The following is a 20465-nucleotide window of genomic DNA, read 5'->3' as shown; positions in this document are numbered from 1 at the left end:
GGCAGCAGCGGCCTCGCACACTTTGATTTCCTATCAGTTTTTTTTGATTTGCACAAACAGACACACAAACAGACACACACACACACACCGTCCAGCTTGACGTTCTCAGTGCGTCGGCCCAGACCCGTGTTGTGTCTTTATTTTGTGATCTGCCGCCAACTCTTTGTCTCATGTGCCTTCTCATGGTCACGTGTGTTTCCTCACTTCTTTAAATCTGTTCTACTGGTTGAGGTGAAATGATTTTAATTCAACGATTAAAGATTATATATTTTTCTTACTTTAATTTAATACACTTTAGACCTAATTTATTCAGTGTGATGACTCAGCAAATCGCCGCTGATGCTCACTAAAGTATAAGATCAGTGGATTTATTATTTAATAGAGATTTTAATTTGTAAACTAGATTGTCACAGATGTTACATGAACACGGTTTTACTCCTTTTCGGTTTTTCTTTCGTCCGACATGTGACCAGAAGCAGCTCCTTCACTTTATTTATCATCCTCCAGAAAAAAAGATCAAAGCCAATCGTGTGTTCACTCGTTTCTCGGCGCTCTGAGTTTTAAACACAATTTTAAAAATTGATCAATCATGTTCTGAAAGTAGTTTTTAATCAAGCAGAAGTAAACTGGGACTTTGTTGGGGTCTTATTTAAAGCTGCGGATGAATACACAGTGATCAGGTCATTACTGGTTTTGGTCTTTTAATGGATTCTGGACCTAACTGAGTTTCTGGATGTTTCTGTGACCAGAAGCAGCTCCTTCACTTTATTTATCATCCTCAGCAATTCCAGAAAAAAGATCAAAGCCAATCGTGTGTTCACTTGTTTCTCGGCGCTCCGAGTTTTAAACTCAATTTAAAAAATGATCAATCATGTTCTGAAAGTAGTTTTTAATCAAGCAGAAGTAAACAGGGACTTTGTTGGGGACTTATTTAAAGCTGCGGATGAATACACGGTGATCAGGTCATAACTGGTTTTGGTCTTTTAATGGATTCTGGACCTAACTGAGTTTCTGGATGTTTCTGTGACCAGAAGCAGCTCCTTCACTTTATTTATCATCCTCAGCAGATTCCAGAAAAAAGATCAAAGCCAATCGTGTGTTCACTTGTTTCTCGGCGCTCCGAGTTTTAAACACAATTTAAAAAATGATCAATCATGTTCTGAAAGTAGTTTTTAATCAAGCAGAAGTAAACAGGGACTTTGTTGGGGACTTATTTAAAGCAGCGGATGAATACACGGTGATCAGGTCATTACTGGTTTTGGTCTTTTAATGGATTCTGGACCTAACTGAGTTTCTGGATGTTCTGTTGCAGCCGAGGCCTTATTTGTTTGTTTTTTTTACATCACGCTGTCGATCACATTATCAACCGCTTGGTTTCCAGAAGCTGACTGAAGGTCGTGAACGTCAGTTTCTTCACCGCATCCGTTTGTTTTAACCTTGAACGTCTCCATCGTGAAAAAGAGAAAACACTTTATTTACAGTGGAGCAAACTCATCAGTCCTCGTTTCTGAATCTGGAGCCTCAGTGTCTGAAACAGCCGAGCGGAGACGATCGTGGTGAAGAACGACAACGGGTTTGTTTTCAGTCCTTGATGAGTAAAGAGGGATATAACTTTATTTTTAAATAAACCTTTTTCTGTGATCAGAGTCTCCGACTGTGCTTTACACTGGTTCCACACCACAGCAGATTCACATTCAGTATTTACACAGAAACGTACAGTCCACAGAGAGAGAGAGAGGATTTCAGGAATCGAACCACCGAGCTGCTGGAGTTTGATTTGATCCTGAGCACAGATTCAACTTTCAGACACATTTTTATAATTATACATTATAATTTCATCTCCAGTTGATAATTTAAACTAGGAACAATCATCTATTTCCTGTGCTCGGACTTTGAGACTCAAATTGAACTCAGGCAGCTTCTGTATTAAACAGAAAGAGATGGAGCTTCTGTTTTAACCAGCGATTCAGAACAGGTACATTCAGCCTCTCTCCTGTCAATCACATTCAGGCTCTGGAGTCAGAGACGAGGAGGAGGAGCCAGAGAAACGTGTTACTACACATCGATCATTTCATATATTACAGCTTCTGTAACATTTAAACTCTTCACATCTAAAGTTCAGGGCAGAAACACGTCCTGCTCAGAACAACACATTGATTGATAGATATTGATTCTCTATGAAGTCTGGTTTTCATAAGTCTTTGTATTGAAGCTGTTTTCTGCCTGATGGACAAGATGATAAGTCAGTCATGATAAAAACAAGTTAAAACTCTGCAGCTCAAGTTAAAACAGTTTACTTCCTAATTTAATACAATGAGACATTATATGAGAATCTTTATTTTTTAATCATGACTAACTTCCCTTCTTGTTTATATTCATGGCAGAAATGTGCTTCTGTATATTCGAGACGTTTCATTCTCTCTATAAATAAACTTTATATTTGGTTGTTTCATGTTTTAAAGCAACACTCTGCAACAGCGCCCCCTGCAGCCACATGTGGAGCCCTGCGCCTGTGTTTTTAAACTTTGGAATTCTTCACATTTTTAATGTTTCTCTTTTAAAAGAGGAGGAAACTGAAGTCAGATCTGAGCTGAACTAAACGATTACGTCTTTTAAAAAGCTTCTCGTCTTAAATCAAGAACACAAATCAGCTTAAATACCAAGTTACTACTTCACATGTCACCATGTTGAACCCAAACAAACAGATACGGTCACGTTATGGACACGATATCAACAAGATAAATGTCCACTTGTCTCCGCAGCCTGTGATCAAACAGCACGGACACAGGAAAAGGGACAAAGTCAAAGTTTGACGATGTCGCGGCTCAGAAACTTTTGTTAAACGTGTGAGTGGATTCAACAGTCGTCGGGTTTCAAACTCTCAACAGTCGGATCACTTCCTGTCCGATCAGCTCATCAACAACCGGCCCAACGACAAACTGAAGCCGAACTTTGCTGGAAAGTGGAATCGGTCACAGTAGATTGGAATATTTCACAGAAAGAAGGAAAATGAAACGATGCAGAAGAAGAAGAAGATTCAGAGTTCATCACAAGATACGAACTTCTGGACGTTCGTCAAACATCACGAAGACAAAAGAAAAACAACAAACAGATTCTCACTGAGGTCAAACTCCAAACTACACTTGAATCCAAACAAGGAACTTTCTCTTCCTTTCATGGATCATTTAGTTTTAACATCTAAAATTAAAATCCACAAACCACAGAGAGAACAAACCCGTTGGTCACAAACTGGCTCAGCTGCTGTGACAATGAGAACAGACTCTGGATCTGATCTGAAGGAGACAGAAATCAAACCATCAGATCATCCGGCTCCTCTCTGACCTCAGAATCTGAAACAACAACTTCAACTTGACTCACGACACAAAGTTCGTTTCTCTGATAAACTCTTCACTCAAAGAAAAATGAAAAATAATCCATTTCATCTCTCATATGAAGTTATACAAGAGATGCAGTTGCCTCTACTCGCCAGTAGGTGGCACAAGATGCCAAAGTACAAATACGTACATTCACTAACATGAAGTAAACAGAGTCTGTTTCCCTCGTGTGTCACGACTGATGACGTCATCAGGCTAATGATGAGGTCACTAAGACGTCACTCCAGATAAATACTGTAGACAGCGAATCACATCACTGACAGTTTGTGTGTTTGTTCCCTGTGAGGCCTCGTGTGTTGACACTTCCTCAAAACACCATTAACACTTCACTGCCACACACACACACACACACAGACAGACACACACACAAAGGCCTCTAGGAACCATGGGGAAAGTAAAGCGCTGCGTTTGGATGAGGTGGAACTGAGGTATCGTATATCATCTTACTGTGGCCTTTGTGAATCGGGGGGGGGGGGGGGGGGGCACACACAACAGACCTGCTCACGGTTCAAAGACAAAGAATTTATATTTACAGCAAATTGTCAAACACTTAAAAAGGTGCCACAGGAGTTTGATCGGCCTGAACCTCAGGTCACTGGCACCTCCAGGCCTGAGAGTCTGTGGAGAGACGTGTGGGGGGGGGGGAGGGAATTGACAACCCCACCCCCCCCCCCCCCCAACCCCAATCCCCTGCTCTTCTTCTTCTTTATCTCTGCTCCATCACTCAAAACGCTCATAGTTCCTGGTTTGTCGGATCCGTGGAACCATGTCCAGCAGCAGCCTGCAGAGGAAGAGGAGGAGGAAGAGGAAGAAGATGAGGAAGAGGAGAACGTGAGTCTCTAAATAAAGAATAAAAAAAAGCTGTGTGCCTTTCTGGGTCCCTGCAGACAAATACATTTTTCTGGTTTTATTCGTTGCTTGAGGCAAAACTAAAATCTCACTCCATCAGCATCGATGATTTCAAACTGAAGTTTCAAACCGTCTCCTGAGGGAACTTTTTGTTTTGGGATTTTACTGTTAGCAATTGGATAACTGTTATTTCCCTCCTGGGATTTATCTAAACTTTCTGTGAAGCCTGAGAAAAGCAGATCAGTTCATCATGAGATCAGCTGCGATCTTACTTGACTCCGTAGGACAGGATGATGAGGCCCATGAGGACCCCTATGGTCCCGTCCAGGTACCACACCTGGGGCTCGTGCTTGAACACCTCGGCGCTGATGAGGATGGAGAAGCCCATGACTCCTCCCACCAGTGAGTTGAAACCTGCACAGACAGAAACACATGATTCCGACTCTTTGTTTTTAAAGTGTTGGAATTCAGTGGACACGTGATTCTCAGTTCACTTGAGGGTGAAAGATTCCTGAGATGCCTCCAATGAGCTGAAAGTGTGTGTGTGTGTGTGTGTGTCTGTGTGTGTTCACCCACCGTCGGTGATGAGGGCTCGGCTGGTCAGCACCCTCCCGATCATGAACTTGACCACGGCCAGGATGATGCACACCACGCCGCTCACGATGGACACGCTGAACAGGAAGCCGTCCTGAGGGAGACAGACGCACAGCGAGAGCTTGGTCACTCTGGTGGTGTCCCTCAGGGTTCGATTCTCGGTCCTCTACACCACTGGTTCATCCACACCAGTCTGAGTCTCTATCCCCTTACTGGCATCAAGCAAACGGTTATGACTTCACTCAACGGATCAGTTAATAACTGTCAATATCCAGATGAGAAGAGGAGTTTATTAATAACTACAGATCCTCCATCACTTTCCACAAGACCCACGACAGCCACAGCCCCCCCCCCCCCCCATCTATCTATTCCCCCTCCTCAGGTTTATCTTGATCATCTCCTCATTAATCTGGGTTTGAAAACGATCCAACCTTCCAGACGGGTTTTTGTGGTTTTAAAATATTAGAATATGCCGTTACACCCATCATCACCGCGGAGGAGGATGGATGAGGGGCGGGGGGGGAGGGGGGGTGGAGCTGCAGAGCACTCAGTGCCTCTGCGGCAGCATTAATATTGCACTATGGCCTCAGAGCCATGGAAAGCTCATTTGAACACAGAGACATCAGAGATGAGGAGAAAACCTCAGACCTGTGACTCACAACATGAAACGAGCTCCTTCTACTAATATTCATTCATCACGGCCAAGAGACAGATTCTGGATCTGATGAATTTCAGTCATGTTGGATTAAATTAGTGTGTGTACTTATACTTCTTTGTGAGCACTGTACGAGGATTTCTTTAGGGTTAGAAATAGGTTTCGATTTGTGCATTTAGTTGTGAGGCATAACACAATGAGAAAGTGCCCTCAGTATGATACAAGTGTATGTGTTGATTTAGCTTTGTTGGTCTTTCTAAGCATCATCACAGTCAGGTCCCTGCAGCAGCTTCACTTTAGATTCTGGATTTACAGCAGATCTATAATGGCTGCATGTTACCTGGATGATTCATCCCTCAAATCTCAATGATCACATTGAAACGATACAAAGATAAAGTTGGTTAGAAAAGTTGTGTTTCCAGAAAGAGGCAGATGGCTCTCAGGCTGGTGTCGTAAGGAAGCCCCTCAGTGACCCTCTGATCAACATTCAAAGTGGGTGGGCAGACATCCAGGCCCATGGGAGAGGGACACACACACACACACACACACACACACACACACACACACACACACACACACACACACACACACACACACACACACACACACACACACACACACACACACACACACACACACACACACACACACACACACACACACACGGAGAACAGCGGATAGAGGTCATGACAAACAAACCCTGCCCAGAATATGAACACAGCACTTGACATTTACATTTGACAACAGATCCCTGAGCAGAATATGAAAACGGGACAAAGTGTTCTGCTCTTTGGAGGCGGAGCCATCAGCTGAGACACACGACGCCCACAGTCACCTGGAGGAAGCAGACAGAGAGAGGGACAGAGAGAGGGACAGACCAGGACAGAGAGAGGGACAGAGAGAGGGACAGAGAGAGGGACAGACCAGGACAGAGAGGGACAGAGAGAGGGACAGAGAGGAGGACGAATGGAGATTCATTCTAAATGTGAGGGGAAATTAAACTGGGATTATCTGATCAAATCTATTTCACCAAACTGCGTGTATAGGGAGAGAGGTAGAAACTAGAGAGAGATAACAAACAAAATAGGATGTGTAGTTTTGTATTTTTTACAAAGAATTCAATGAGATTTAACATTCAAAACTTTAATAATCCTGTACAAATAATTATTTACAGTTTTTTTATTATTTTGAATCTTAATTTAGGGATTCCAACTCTTATTTTATATTTTTTCCAAGTAACTTACTGTTTTTTTTAATGGGTTTAAACAATAGAAAACTGTAAATATATAAGTTGATTTAATCTTAAGGTATTACAGTGGTGTCATTGCATTTTCTCAGCTCTCTGATTAAAATATGAAAAAACTCTGAATCCGATGGTGAATTGCTCGTATGAAAAGTGAATCTATGTTTGTGAAGCTAAATGACTGATTGGGCTTCGGAGGATTAACGGTGTCAGAACATTCAGGTGTAAAAAAAAAAAAATCCTCTTCCTCGTGTTTCTGTCTGCACCCTCCTCCTCCTCCTCCTCCTCCTCCTCCACAGGTTACTCTCTCTCTCTCCCCTCCTCCCTACTCCCTCCTCCTTGTGTTTCTGTCTGCACCCTCCTCCTCCTCCTTCTTCACAGGTTACTCTCTCTCCTCCCTCCCTCCCTCCCTCCCTCCCTCCTCTGTCTGCATCACCACTGCATATTTATCCAGTCGTTTACCTTATTAACATTTCATAGCAAGGAGGACGAGAGGGAGGTGGTGAAAATAAACCTCGTTTCTAACTGTGGCGTACTGGGGGGGGCTATTTATATCTCCATCCATGATGCACCAGAAACCAGTCTGATAAAGTCGGAGCAGAAAACCCAATCTGTGGCTCCCTGGTCGATGGCCGCCTGTCGGGCTCGACTCACAGACGAGGAGACGGGAAACAAGTCGAGGCGATAAATCAATAACTCATCTGAAAACTAAACCAGGTTTGAGCCCGGAGAGATTATCTTTCGGGTTCTGCAGCTGATCCAGGAAGTCAGATTAAAATGCATCCAGCTGTGATCATGAGTTCAGCTTTTCATGCCAAGCCCCACAGATCCCACCTCACACCGAGCCGGGATGATGGGATCATCCAATTTAAAAGTAAAACTAAAACTGTACAAATACACAATCATCAATTCCACATAAGTTTCTCTACATCTCTTATCCACACAAAGTAAAATGTTAAAATGTTTAGTCGCCATCATCATCATCACTATTCGCTCAGAGCCTTTCTACATAGAGGACTATTGCTCAGCAGCCGGGTGATGAAGCTATTTCAGGAAGTGAGAAACCTCCCGAGTCGTCACACTGGAGATCTGAGACCTTCTTCATCCAGCAGCAGAAAAACACTTTTACATGCTCACACCAAACTGAATCTGTTCAGACTGAAAATCAGGTTTGTGTTAGAAACCAACAGAAGCTGCTGTGGAACCGTTTCACTCGTACTCCACTTGGGCCTGTTTCTATAAGAAGAATCATTTCCAGCACAAACAAGATATTCAATCTGACAACAAAGACCTTGAAACCTGATTTTCTCAATTCAGATTCTTACTGTGACAGACCCCATTAAGAACTGGTCTCAACATCTGTCCGGGGTGATCCCATCACTCCCATCACAAGTGCTCAGCTCCAAGTTCAGGTTTGAATGAATCCTGAGAATCACTCGGACCACTTTCTCTTAGAATGGTTAAATCTTATTCTGCAGCAGAGATACACACGACTCATTCAGCTCATCCTGACTCTCTCAGAACTGAATAAATCATTCTCCCACTTCCTAACAACATTTCACTTTATTTGAACTTAGCAAAGAGGAATAAAGTACGTGTGTATGTTGGATGAATCTATTAAACCATTTTCAAAACCATAAATATAGTTTTTTCAACAACAGCAGGTCACAACAACACAAACCAAGACATGCTAAACCTGTATGAACCCCCCCCACATACACATACACAGCCTCCAGATTAAACTAACAGTAAATACACACGTGCAGGATTCAGGACTACAAGTGTGACGAGAGGCTTCACTACAGCCTCACTCTAAAATCTAATTATAACCAAATCCTCCAGACTTGATTTTAGGAGACAAGGTCGAAACCTTCCATCTGTTCCCTAACAACTGATCTGAGGCTGCAGCTGAGATCCAACATGTCGTCTGATCAGATCCACAGGACCAGGAGATGCCACATTAGACCTGCAGCTTCATGTACATCACGTCAGGAGCCGTCTACTCACAGATTTGCACGAGGTATTAATAAACATCAGCACAGACAAAGTCAGCCGGGCCGTTTCAGGGCTTCTAAGTGAAATCCTGGTCCGTGGCACACTGGTGGTTTTACAGAGAAGCCGATAAGGACAAAGTGGTCATTAGTGTCTGGCCAGGATTTTAAAAATAGCCACAAATTCCCCAGAAAAAAAAATCTGATTACTCACCAGAGTTCAGTGAAAAGCACAAATCTGTTTAGTGAGTGTTCAGCTGACAGTGATGCAGCTGTCAGAGCCCCCCACTGCGATGGAAGCTTGTGTTTATTAACCCTCTTGGCTCCCAGGACACATCCACTCACTAAAATCATCTTCAATCTTTCTATTAATATACAAAAACCATCGCACTACTCCGGTGAACCTGAAACTCATTTAAAAAATCTAAACAACTCGTCCACGAGTAAACAGGAAGAACTTCTCAAACGCACATTTCAAATTTCCAGCTTTACAGACAAATTATCTCTTGACTCGATGTTCTAGGTCAAATTAAAGCCTCAGTACAAACAAAGGTTCAACTGTCTGAAATGATATAAAACACGTGTGTCATGTTTCATGCACGCAAGAGGCAAAGAAGACATGTACAAATGTTTTTTGTTAAATTCTTACCACTTCAGGCAACAGCTTGGTGGCCAGGTCATTGATGGCCTTACCCAGAATGCACAGGGAGGACAGGATGAAGATCACACCCAGGATGACACAGGCTCTGAGGAGGAGAAGCAGAGAGACAGAAAAAGCATCAGCATGAAATGGTGAAAACATGGATGCAACTATTTACCCCGACACTGAAAGCTGCTACCTGCAGGGAAGAATTCAGAGTGGTGGAAAAACAGCTCAAGACGTAATGAGTCTGAATTCCACCGGCACGGTTCAATTCATCAGAGAGAGTGGGTTGAATTACCAGGGACAACCAGGAGCCTCTTATTACCCCTCAAGCTATAAACTAGGAATAATAAATCTCACACATCTTCGCCCTGTGGACCAACAGAAATAAATTCCTCAGTCGTCCTGAAGTGATCATGAGATTCACAGAACTGCACACGACACAGAGGAAGTGAAAATGGTCGGCACAGATTGATTGGAAGCAGCAGATCTTTAACTAATTAACAGATTCCAGAGGGAGAGCAGAAGAGAGAAGAAGAAACTATTTTAAAGTTTAAAGGTTTCTTCTCCAGCCGAGCTCATTATCCTGGGATCGACCGGATGAGGGGACCAAGGCAACACCCAACATCACTCTAGGAAGTCCACAGCAGCGCACACACACACACACACACACACACAGACAGACGCACACACACAGACACACACCCCCTGTTGTGTCTTGTACAGCATGGATGTAAAGATAACAACGTCTCCGTGAAGCCGTTTCTCCACAAGAAAAACAAAAGTGCAGAGAAGCAGCATTAACATCTCCTGTAAAACTTCAGGTTCTGTTTCAACTCGACTTCACATTTTAATATTAAAATCTGCTCAGCAGCATCACTCATGTGAATGAAGGTTATTATTGTTTTTTTAAAGCTCCACGCTTTCATTTAGGAAACTAATTTGTCTAGTGAGCCTGTTCCCGTGGCAACCGGTCTCTACCACTGACCCCCGATCAGCCACAGACGGACAAAAAGAATTAAGAGGAAAATCAATGCTCTGAATGTGAGTCGCTGGTTTGTTCAGTCGCTCTGACGGGAGCTCCTGTTTGTTAACACACAGAGAGAAAGTGCTGGAAGGAAAACAGAAGCACAACACGGCTGGTATTGTGTGTGTGTGTCTGTGAGCACACACACACGCACACACACACACAGTAAGTGCTTGCTCACTTGTGCAGCCACATGTGTGGGCGTTGTAGTTGCATGCAGGTGATTCTCTCTCTCCTGTCCGTTTCAGTACTTCAGTTCATGAATATACAGAAGCTGCTGCAAAGTTGCCTGATCACAATTCTCTCAATATCACAGAAGTTTGCAACTATATAAAAAGAAGCTAAATCAACCTAAAGTTGATGTTGACTTCTCCTTCTGAACTTCTCATGTAGAAATTATCCAAATTCTCCAACTAGCAGCTGAAGTAACAGAGAAATCTGTGGATCAGTGGAAACATTTCACACTCAAATGTATAAATATGGATCAAAAACCAAGCTTCGGTTTTTAATTCCTTGCCGACAGTATTTGATACGTGGGCAGCCTGTCAGAAGTTTGAATTAATGTCTTGTTCCGTCTGTGTCTCGTCTCCAGAGGACGTGATCTCATACGTCGTCTCCGCAGCAATTAGCCGTCTGTCCTCTGAGACCTCGACACGTCTTGAGAGTGAGTCAGGGGCGGAGAGACTGAAGCTACCACACACAGACACAGTCTGGGCAGAGATCGTTTCTCTTCTCTTTAATTCAGTAAAAGATGCTTTGGTTTGAAATTAATACAACTGAGTGGAAATAACGGGAAGGACAACTGGGTCCCAGTCAGTCTCACTGGTCTCTCAGTATATTCAACTGGCTCTGGCGGGTCAAAACAAGGGCTCAGATAAATGCAGGTGTCTGCAAATAATAAGTAAGCACTTGTTTAAAAAAGGTTACACAATGCTTCACAGATAACTTAGCAAAAAAAACAAATGAAAAGGTGTTCAATTCAATTTTTAAAGCCGTTTAAACATCTGCTTGATTCTGTTTTTAGAGTCTCGATCCCTTCCTGGTGATGAGCTGATTTCTGTGGAGCTCTGGCTGAGCGCTGGTTGTACTCACATGTATTCTCTGTGTGCAGAATGAACAGCTGCTGCATTGCTGTATCGCCACAACACGATGACGGAGGACAACACGTCCAGCGCTGCGTCAAACTACAGAGGGAAGACGAGGGAGACATTTAATAAGTACATCATTTACAACTGAGCCAGTTTTTTAGATTCCCTACTTCACTGTCCCAGCTCTAGTTAAAGGGTTAAGTTTGATTTGTTGGATAAACTTTATGTTTCTTAGACATAGATGACAGTGAAAACAGAAACATGTAATATTCTCATCACTCCAGCAAATAGAATCAACACATCTTTTTCAATTGACTTACAGCGAATCCGAAAGCTGCAGCACTGTGACGCATGATGGAAACAGCTGCAAAAGAGAGAGAGAATGAATCACGACTCAACTTCCACAACTTACACAGATTTGTTTGTAACATTAGTTTCATCATCGACAGTTCATTCATAAACATAAACATTAGTTAAGTTATAGCAGCAAAGTGTCAAAACAAAGAGAGCAAGTTAAAATACAGTAGAATAAAGTAAACCACAGACAATATGTACATTATAAACCCATGTATAAAGAGAATATATATATATATATATAAATATAAACTGTATGGTCAACAATATACGAATAAAACAGTATATACACACATACATACATATATATATATATATATATATATATAAATAAATCAGTATATTTTCAGAATAATCTGCATAATAAATTGTACAAGTAAAGTGCAAATGGACACAAGTAAACAGTAAAGAAGAGAAAAATCACACAGACACAAATAATCACTTCATTCTTACGGTCGTGAGGATTGATGCTTTTATTGTTTTATATATATTAAACATAAAAATACATTGCGGTGACTTTCTTCTGTACGTTACACATTCTATCCACACGTTTCCAGCTCTACCAGCTTCTCCAATCAGAATCAGAATCACATGTGCACATGTGACCAGATCAAAACATTTCCTGTCTTGAAAATGAAAAGATATCATTTCAACACAAATGTTAAAAGTCTCTCACAACAGGACGTCTTTATGAAAGAGACGCTGTAGCAAAGCAACAGAGAGGCGTTGAGATATTGAAGCTACACTTTAAAACCTACTGTTGGTCAAATAGCTCAATAAACATCTGTATTTTCAAGCTGTAACTTATTCACACTTGACGTCGGTGAAGCAAGTGAAAGGAAAGTGAGAATTATGGAAGACGTGCAGGAAACTGAACAAGAACGAGAGCAGTGCCAAGTTTGATGGATGTAAACAACCAGCATTAGAATCAAGCTGCTGTGGATCACTTCACTAAACTAGATTTGTGGTAAACACGATGATTGCTGCCAGATACACCCTGGCCCCGTCCTCTCCTGTTGAACTGCATCGATCCCAGTGAGCAACTGTTTTCCTGTTTTTAATTAGTTTCTGCTGCAATTAAATGGAGCTGGAGACGTGTTGACAACAAACATGGAGCCGCCGCTCTGTGAGGAATCATCCACTCACACCTGCAGCGAGCGGAGAGGGGAGATGAGACAAAGAGGAAGATGCTGATAGATGGAGGGGAGGAATCCTCGGCTCTCTGGTTTATTTTTAGCCAGACTCACTGGGGGCCAGTAACTCGCCTCAGCTCTGCACACAGAAACACTGCACTCTTTCCCTCCGCCTCCCCTGTAGCTCCTCGTTCTCCTTCTTCTGCAAGAGCGCTCAACTCCTTTCTTCCTCTTTCCTACACCTGCCTCCTCAAGTCTCAAGCTTCCTCTTCCATCCTCCCTTTTATTTTTCATCCTCATTCAGTGTCTCTCTCTGGGCTGCAGGTAGGATCATCCCCTCCCCTGCCATCCATCGCCCGACCAAAACCAGATCAGAGACACACACACACACACACACAGACACACTTATGCAAACGCGTATGAGCCTTGAATACAAATCAGTGCGACGGCAGAGATCTGCAGAGATGCAGCATGGAAACAGTGACGGTAAACTGATCTGAGAAACAACTTTGTCAGTAAATCGAACACAAACACAATCTGTGCAGAACCACAATGGCCAATATCGTTACGAGGATCAATTATCCATGAACAGAATTATTTATCTTTCATATTATTGATAAAAACACGTTAAAAGCAACAGTTGGCATCGTCCTCTAACCTCCTCCTCCTCCTCCTCTTCCTCCTCCTCCTCTGAGCTTCATAGACACAGACAACTTGAGTTCAGGTTCAGGGAAAAAACCTGAATCTGTGTCTGCTGGTTTCATTTTGTCAGCACTCGTCACACTGTGGTGCTACTCGTACATTTAGGTCTGTGCCACACTTCATTTTCACACCACCATGACAAATTCTATGTTGTTTGAAAGCTCTGGGGCTCTTCTATACAAGAATGTCCCGTGTTACTGAGACAGCTGCTGAAACGAGAACTGGGTCAGACTGGTAGCTCGAGCTCTAATGGGATCCAACCACAGGCCTTGTCTTCCTTCTAGAAACCCTTCAAACATTTCTGGTTCAGTAATTTTCACACACAAGTCACAAATTAAAAGGTTCACAGGTTTTAAACACAGCAAAACTAGAACCTTATGCACATAACTTTGGGTTTACATATTAAATGTTAACTGGTGTAACAGTTTTAAGACTTTAAATCTCAAAAGTTGTCTTACTGGTCATCCATGGAGGCAGAACACTTAAACTAAACTGAACCAAACTGAGCCAGAGAAACTGGAAGAGACTAATCAACCTGATTGGACTCAGGTGAAACCAATCAGGGCGAGGAGGGGAAGCAGGGACAAAGGCAGGAAGTACAACAAGCCGGAGACATATAGAGAAAGAACTACAAAGTAAAACAGGAAAGAAAATGTTCAAACACCCCGAAATGCAAACGCTACAACGAGCACAGCACTCAGTCGAGCCCAGAGCGACGCCTGCTTAAATCCAATCAGGCTGCACCGCATCGCACAGACCAGCCCTCGGAAGACTCATGAATTATTCTCTGTGAAATCTGTGAAAATGTCTAAAAGTGCCCTGTTTAGCAATGTTAAAGAAAGTGATGAAATAACATTCATCCTTTATTCTGCTGAATAACTGATAATCGGCCGTTAAAACATAAAGTGGTTCTTGGTTTGAATCTTAGTCTCAGTTCCCATGTTGCATTTGACTTGTGTGTTTTAGCCACAGAGCCTTTATATCTATACATCACATATGTACACTGTGTGGGGGCACATGGAATCTAAACTGGTCGGCTTTGCTCTTTAAACATCCCGAGTGGAGATGTTCTTCTTGTCAAACCCTGGGTGCCCGAGCTCTCGGTGTGCGAGCAGACAAATGCTACAGCAAACACCGGCTGACAGCTGTTTTGATGAGAGTCAATACCAGGGAGTGGCTGTGTGGACGCCGGTGTCCTGCATCTGCCACAGTGGACGTGACAGTGTGTTTGTCTTCCAGCGTCTTAAACTCACTGAAACGTGAGAAATGAAAATGCTTTTTAAAGATCTCATTTGGGCTGCAACCCCCCCGACAGATCTGCCTCTAATGTCAACTAGAAAAGCACATCTGCTGCTCCTCCTACTCCCCTCCCTCCCTCCTCCCTCCCTCCTCCTTCCCTCCTTCCCTCGATCCGGTCCTACCTCCTTCGTTAGGAGCAGAGAGAAGAAGAACTCGTGTATAAATGAATCTGCGGCAGCTCGGCGGGCACAGCGACGGCTAATTGGCTCCCAAGCAAGCTGGGTGGGTGTCAGCTGGGACGGAGTTTCAGCATCACACACACACACACACACACACACACAGTGGAGATCTCTCATCTCACTGCCCCCCCCCCCCCCTCCTCCCTCCCTGTCACACAGACAAGAGAGGAAGAAGATGAAACACCGTTCGTTCTCTGCAGCTTTATTGGCTGTTTCTCGAGCTGCAGTTTGCATATCAGTGAAGCACTTTGCTGTCAAGGTTGTTTTTCCAGTTGCTGGACTGATGGTGTTTCTCTCACGGTGCTTGTTATTACAGGGGGCGGGATTATGTTGACAGTCATACAATCATTCCACTCAGTTCGACTCCACAGAGGAGAAAACACAAGCTGGACCCGACTCTAACTCTAACTCTGATTCTGATCGGTATGAGGATGGATGACTGCTCTCCATCTTTAAAAACAGTCTCTGGTTCACACAGGAAGTGACTGCTCTTCTTTCAGTTCCCTTCAGGATGCTGTAAATATTTTAGTCTTATTTTTAACTGTTGTTAAAGTGGTTAATCTTCTAATTTACAATGTTACTATTTCTCTGTGGATAATCTGGCCCCAGCGAATCTGATCTCACTCGCAGTAACAGCTCACGTGTGTCCAGTTTCCCATGAACCTGTGAACTAGGACGTCTACACGATAGCTGCACCTGGAAGCCCGTAATAAAATTCCCACACGCACACCCACGCTCGAGTAGAAGCCGGTCTTTTCCATGTTTGAGTAATGCTAATATTTGACAGGACATGTCTCCCAGCGGCCGTCATTCTGTCCTCACGTAGAGACGACAGGGAGCAGCAGCAGGTGGAGGGGACTTCACCAACGCCCTGCAGAGCTCTGTCCACCTTTCTGAGGCTTTCATTGAGAAAACTTTCTTTTCTAAACTAATAAAACATAATTCAGTAACTCCGTTGAGGGAGGTCATCGCCGAAAAACCTCCCAAGACCATTTAACTTTGTAGCATCTGCAGCAGAACAGTGTAGGATTCTCTTATTTCCACTGAATCCACCTCTTTCACTGTGGATTATGTGAAACACACAACATACAAGGGGCAGAAAGAAGTTGTCGGACAGGCCTGTTGTGTTCTGCAGCTCTACCAGCGTTTCCTTATCAGACAGGAAGTGGGTTTAGTGTTTGAAACAACTGTGCACAGGAAGACGCTGACATTTCCAAAACAAAAGTATCACAGTTCTTCCACTCAGTTCGCCTGCTGGGTCACTTCACTAATTCTGACTCAGGTAAAAGCAATGAGTCAAATAAATCGGTCTCTTATTCCTCGAGAGCTTACAAACAGAAAGTAGTGACCCAGTGGGGCGGCAGGTCACATCCCAGCTGCCTCATCTCTGCCTCTGCTCGTTTCTGCAGTTGATTTGCAAGTAGGGCAGATCTTCATTTGTGAGAAAGAGCCGGCAGGATGTCCCTGCACATCGGTGAGCCAGCGGTGAGGTGATCAACCACACTGCAGCACAACTTGTCCTCCTTACTTGTGCATATGTCAAGTCCTCATTTGCATTTACTGCAGAGGCGGAGGAAGAGGCTTCGGTTGAATGTTGCAGTACGAGATGGTGACTGATTCCTGAGAGCAGACTCACAAAGTCCAGTCATCACAACACACTCTCATTTAAAGCACAACTTGTTCAATCTATGTTTTTATTTCTGACACATATTCATCTCTACATTTCCCCCAATCTTTCTGATGTCTGCAACATTTGAATTTAATATCAGAGACTAAAGTAGAATCGCCGCCCTGCGTTTGAGAGCCTCCGCCGACCAGAGCAGCTTCATTCCACCATGCTTTCCCAGACTGGTGTGAAGTCAACTTGACCTTTGACCTTTGACCACTGAAATCTAATCAGTTCAGCTTTGAGTCCAAGTGACAACTGGGCAAGATTTGAAGAAATTCCTCGAAAGAGGCCACTGTGAACTGTTACTCTTGAACCTTTGACCTCACAATTCTAATAAATAATCAATTAATCCGTGAGTCTTAGTGAATATTTGTACAGAATTTGAAGAAGTTCCCTCAAGGCATTCTAAAGATATCGTGTTCACAACAATGGAGTGGACCTGAAAACACGATGTCCCTGACCACAACATGGAGCACCACCTGAATTACACCTGGAAGGTCAGAGAGATGTTCTGTCCTGTTCCACTCAATCAAAAACCTGAGAATGAGTCACAAGCATTCAGGGGCGGGGTCATCCTCGATAGTTGGGAGAAAAGGAAAGAAAGAACTGAACGGGTCATTTGAAGTGGGAACAGTGGGAGGCTTAAGGTTTAGAGGGAATGAAACATGGCGTCGACGTGAAGTGTGAGACTCTGTGTGTCTTCTCTATCAACCGCTCGTCCTTCAGGTTTCATCTTCAGTACGGCTGATGAGTCCGGCTGCTGGATGGCATGTTGATCAACAGGGTGGCACAATAATTAACAAACCTATCCTTGAAGCACCAAACCGAGTGCATCTTAGGATTGTAAGCAGCACTCACTGAAAGCAGCGATGGCGAGGACGATGGTGACCGCGATGGAGACCCAGGACACCCACAGGGCTTTCTTACGGTAGCTCTGTGCCTCGTGAGGCTTCAGACGCACACTGCTCTCCAGAAGACCTGCACACAACCACACAGGACAACTGTCACCTACTGATAAACAACAGGAACAACTCATAATAATACATAGATGTACCTTTGAAGAGAAGCGGATTACTTGGAAATACATGACAATATTTCTTCTCGATACTTAAACCTGCGTAAAACGATTATTTTAGCCACAACAAGGACACATCACCTCATAAAGCCAATATGGTGAAGGTGTTATCAAGCAGTTGTCTATTTACACATCACACACGTTACAACATCAATCATTTGATGCTCAGCCAAACCAATGTGGATTCTTGAGGGTGGATACCAATGCAGAGTTAAAAATATATAAACAAAACTTCTTTGCCAAACACTGGTGTACATACTCCCTGCATTAGATTATCACTTAAATATAAACGACTATTGCTTATTTGTGCATGAGCATCCATTGAATTGGTTTGAATGACAGTAATCACATTGTGTTTTTACCATAATAATGTAAAGTATTAATCTATATGAAGTTAAAGATTTACACAAGTGAATTGGGTTTTTGCCACATGAGAAAATGATTTGAGTTGTGTATTAAAATAAAGGTCTGTGTAATGTGACATGGGCTGGTTGTGTTGTCGAGGCAGAGAACTACACACACAGACACACACTTCTTTCTGTGTCATATTCAGGATGTGGAACACAACGCTGGCCTGTGGGTTTTCACTCATTCCTTCCCAAAGGCCAAACACTAATGAATTCACTCAACACTAATCACAGCACTGGGTTTGTTCAGCCATGGACGCAGGTATGCAAACTTCTGCTTTAATGTGTTGACCACAACAACACAGAGTCATCCTCTCTCCCAGTTTGGAGTATAGGAGGAACATGTGTCTGCACATCTGGATGGATGCCCAGTTGGGTATGGATCAGGAGCCGCTCTCCATGGCACCGGGGCGCAGTGTGCGCTCTGGGCATCTGAGGAACTTCGAACCCGCTCCACCTACCTTTGTCATCTATGCTCTCTGTGATCTTCATCTCCTGGTCCATCTTCAGACCCTTTCCCGGACTTTCTGTGCCGCTCCGCTGCTCCTGCTGCTCCTGCTGCTCCTGCTGCTGCTCCTGCTCCTGGGAGTCCGCCTGCTCGCACTGGCCGTTCTCCGCCGCGGGCTCCACAACCACAGCCGGGTGCGGGACGCCGGTGGAGTCGGGCGGCGCGGGGTCCGTCATCTTCTCGGCAGAGAGGCACCGCAAGAATGTCGCACCTGAGCGAGAAGTGCAGGGGGAGACACCCAGAGACAGAGAGGGAGGACGGGAGGGAGGGAGGGAGGGAGGGAGACTCCTGTGCAGGTCCACTGTCTCCAAATTACGCACTGTGAGGGAAATGAGATCGGATGTGCACATCAGAATAAAGGTCTGTGAGACACAACGTCTAATCCCCCACACAGCAAACTACATTTCCATTGATTTTGTCACTGATAATGGAAAAAAGTAGTTTTGTATCCATACATATCTTCTTTTCCTTTAGGATGTACAAATCAGATTTCGGAATATAACAACAAAAATGAGCTTATTTGAATATCTTTGTGTAATAGTACAAATATGTTATTGTCTTTTGTGTACTTTCCCTGTATATGATCTTTGGTCTCTCTGTATTTTTTAAGTCTATGAGAACACGTCGAATGCCTTTATTTTGTGTAATTAGATTATTATTGTGTAATTTTAATGTTACATGTCACGAATAATATGTATCGTGGTTTTTTCTTTCAAAAACTGTTATTTTGCTTTTTTAAAAATACATTGAAAACCGAACTGACTCTTTCTACATTTCACATATTAGCTTGTTAATTTCTAACCCAAGTGAAGCTTCTGAATATTTCTTAAAAGAGTTAGAGGTTCAGATTTCTGTGGAAGAAACTGTCTTCTTATTTTGAAAGTAATAACCGGAACTAGTGTGTGTAGGTGTTGTGAAACCTGACAGAGGATGTTGCGCATAGGCAGAAGCAGAAGAAGAAAAACACACATGTCCACATTAACAACAGTTCACAGTGTGGTGACACACACACACACACACGCACACACACACATACACACCTGGACTCTAATTACTGATCCCCGTCGAGGTCACGAGACCTCTGCCCAGCTGCGGAGCCGAGCGCGTTGCACACGAGGAAAACATCTGTCCGCAAACATGCTGATCGAGCCTGCGGACGTGCACGAAGACGTGTCTGTCCCCCACCTGTGGAGAGACATAGTTAGAGTGAGTCAGTGGTTGATCCTTGTGGACTTTAACTCATCTGCTGCATCATCATTTTTCTTCACTCCTCACAGTGTCACACTCCTCTGAGGATGAACCCCATGACCCATAGGATCCATCATTCAAATGTGACTGAGTGTGAGGACTTGTGAGGTTCTGTGTCTGGTGCAGACAGGATATCAAGATTTAAAAGCACACTGATATCTATAATTATCAATGTACTAAAGGGTGACGCCTTTAAATGAGTCTCAGTGTTGAACATGTACATTGAATGTAGTTTAAACTCTGTGTTAATTCATTAGTACCACGTCACTTGATGGTGTTGGAGTAAACGCACCAACAAAAAATAAGTAATCTTCAGAAATCACTCTCAAAAAGTGATAATATTAATGTTAAACATGTAAAATAACCTGAGACAGTGATGATAAACGTGGACTTGTAGTGTTAGCTG

The 20465-nt window shown here is 43.4% G+C and overlaps 1 protein-coding gene across 1 annotated transcript; it reads right to left on the bottom strand.

Annotated features, from left to right (window-relative positions):
- Nucleotides 1–1592: 1592 nt before the first annotated feature.
- Nucleotides 1593–19936, bottom strand: LOC128431334 (transmembrane protein 163). Its single transcript, XM_053417616.1, has 9 exons — nucleotides 19891–19936; nucleotides 18765–19022; nucleotides 17680–17799; nucleotides 11806–11849; nucleotides 11490–11581; nucleotides 9377–9473; nucleotides 4821–4932; nucleotides 4517–4658; nucleotides 1593–4176 (listed from the first exon to the last, which is right to left on the bottom strand). Exons 1-9 carry the CDS (start codon nucleotides 19934–19936, stop codon nucleotides 4116–4118), a joined length of 972 nt encoding a protein of 323 aa, XP_053273591.1. The 3' UTR covers nucleotides 1593–4115.
- Between the last annotated feature and the right edge of the window lie 529 nt (nucleotides 19937–20465).

The sequence above is a fragment of the Pleuronectes platessa genome, chromosome 24 (assembly GCF_947347685.1).
Source record: "Pleuronectes platessa chromosome 24, fPlePla1.1, whole genome shotgun sequence".
Lineage (NCBI taxonomy): Eukaryota > Metazoa > Chordata > Actinopteri > Pleuronectiformes > Pleuronectidae > Pleuronectes > Pleuronectes platessa.
This window is presented reverse-complemented; position numbering and strand designations above follow the sequence as displayed.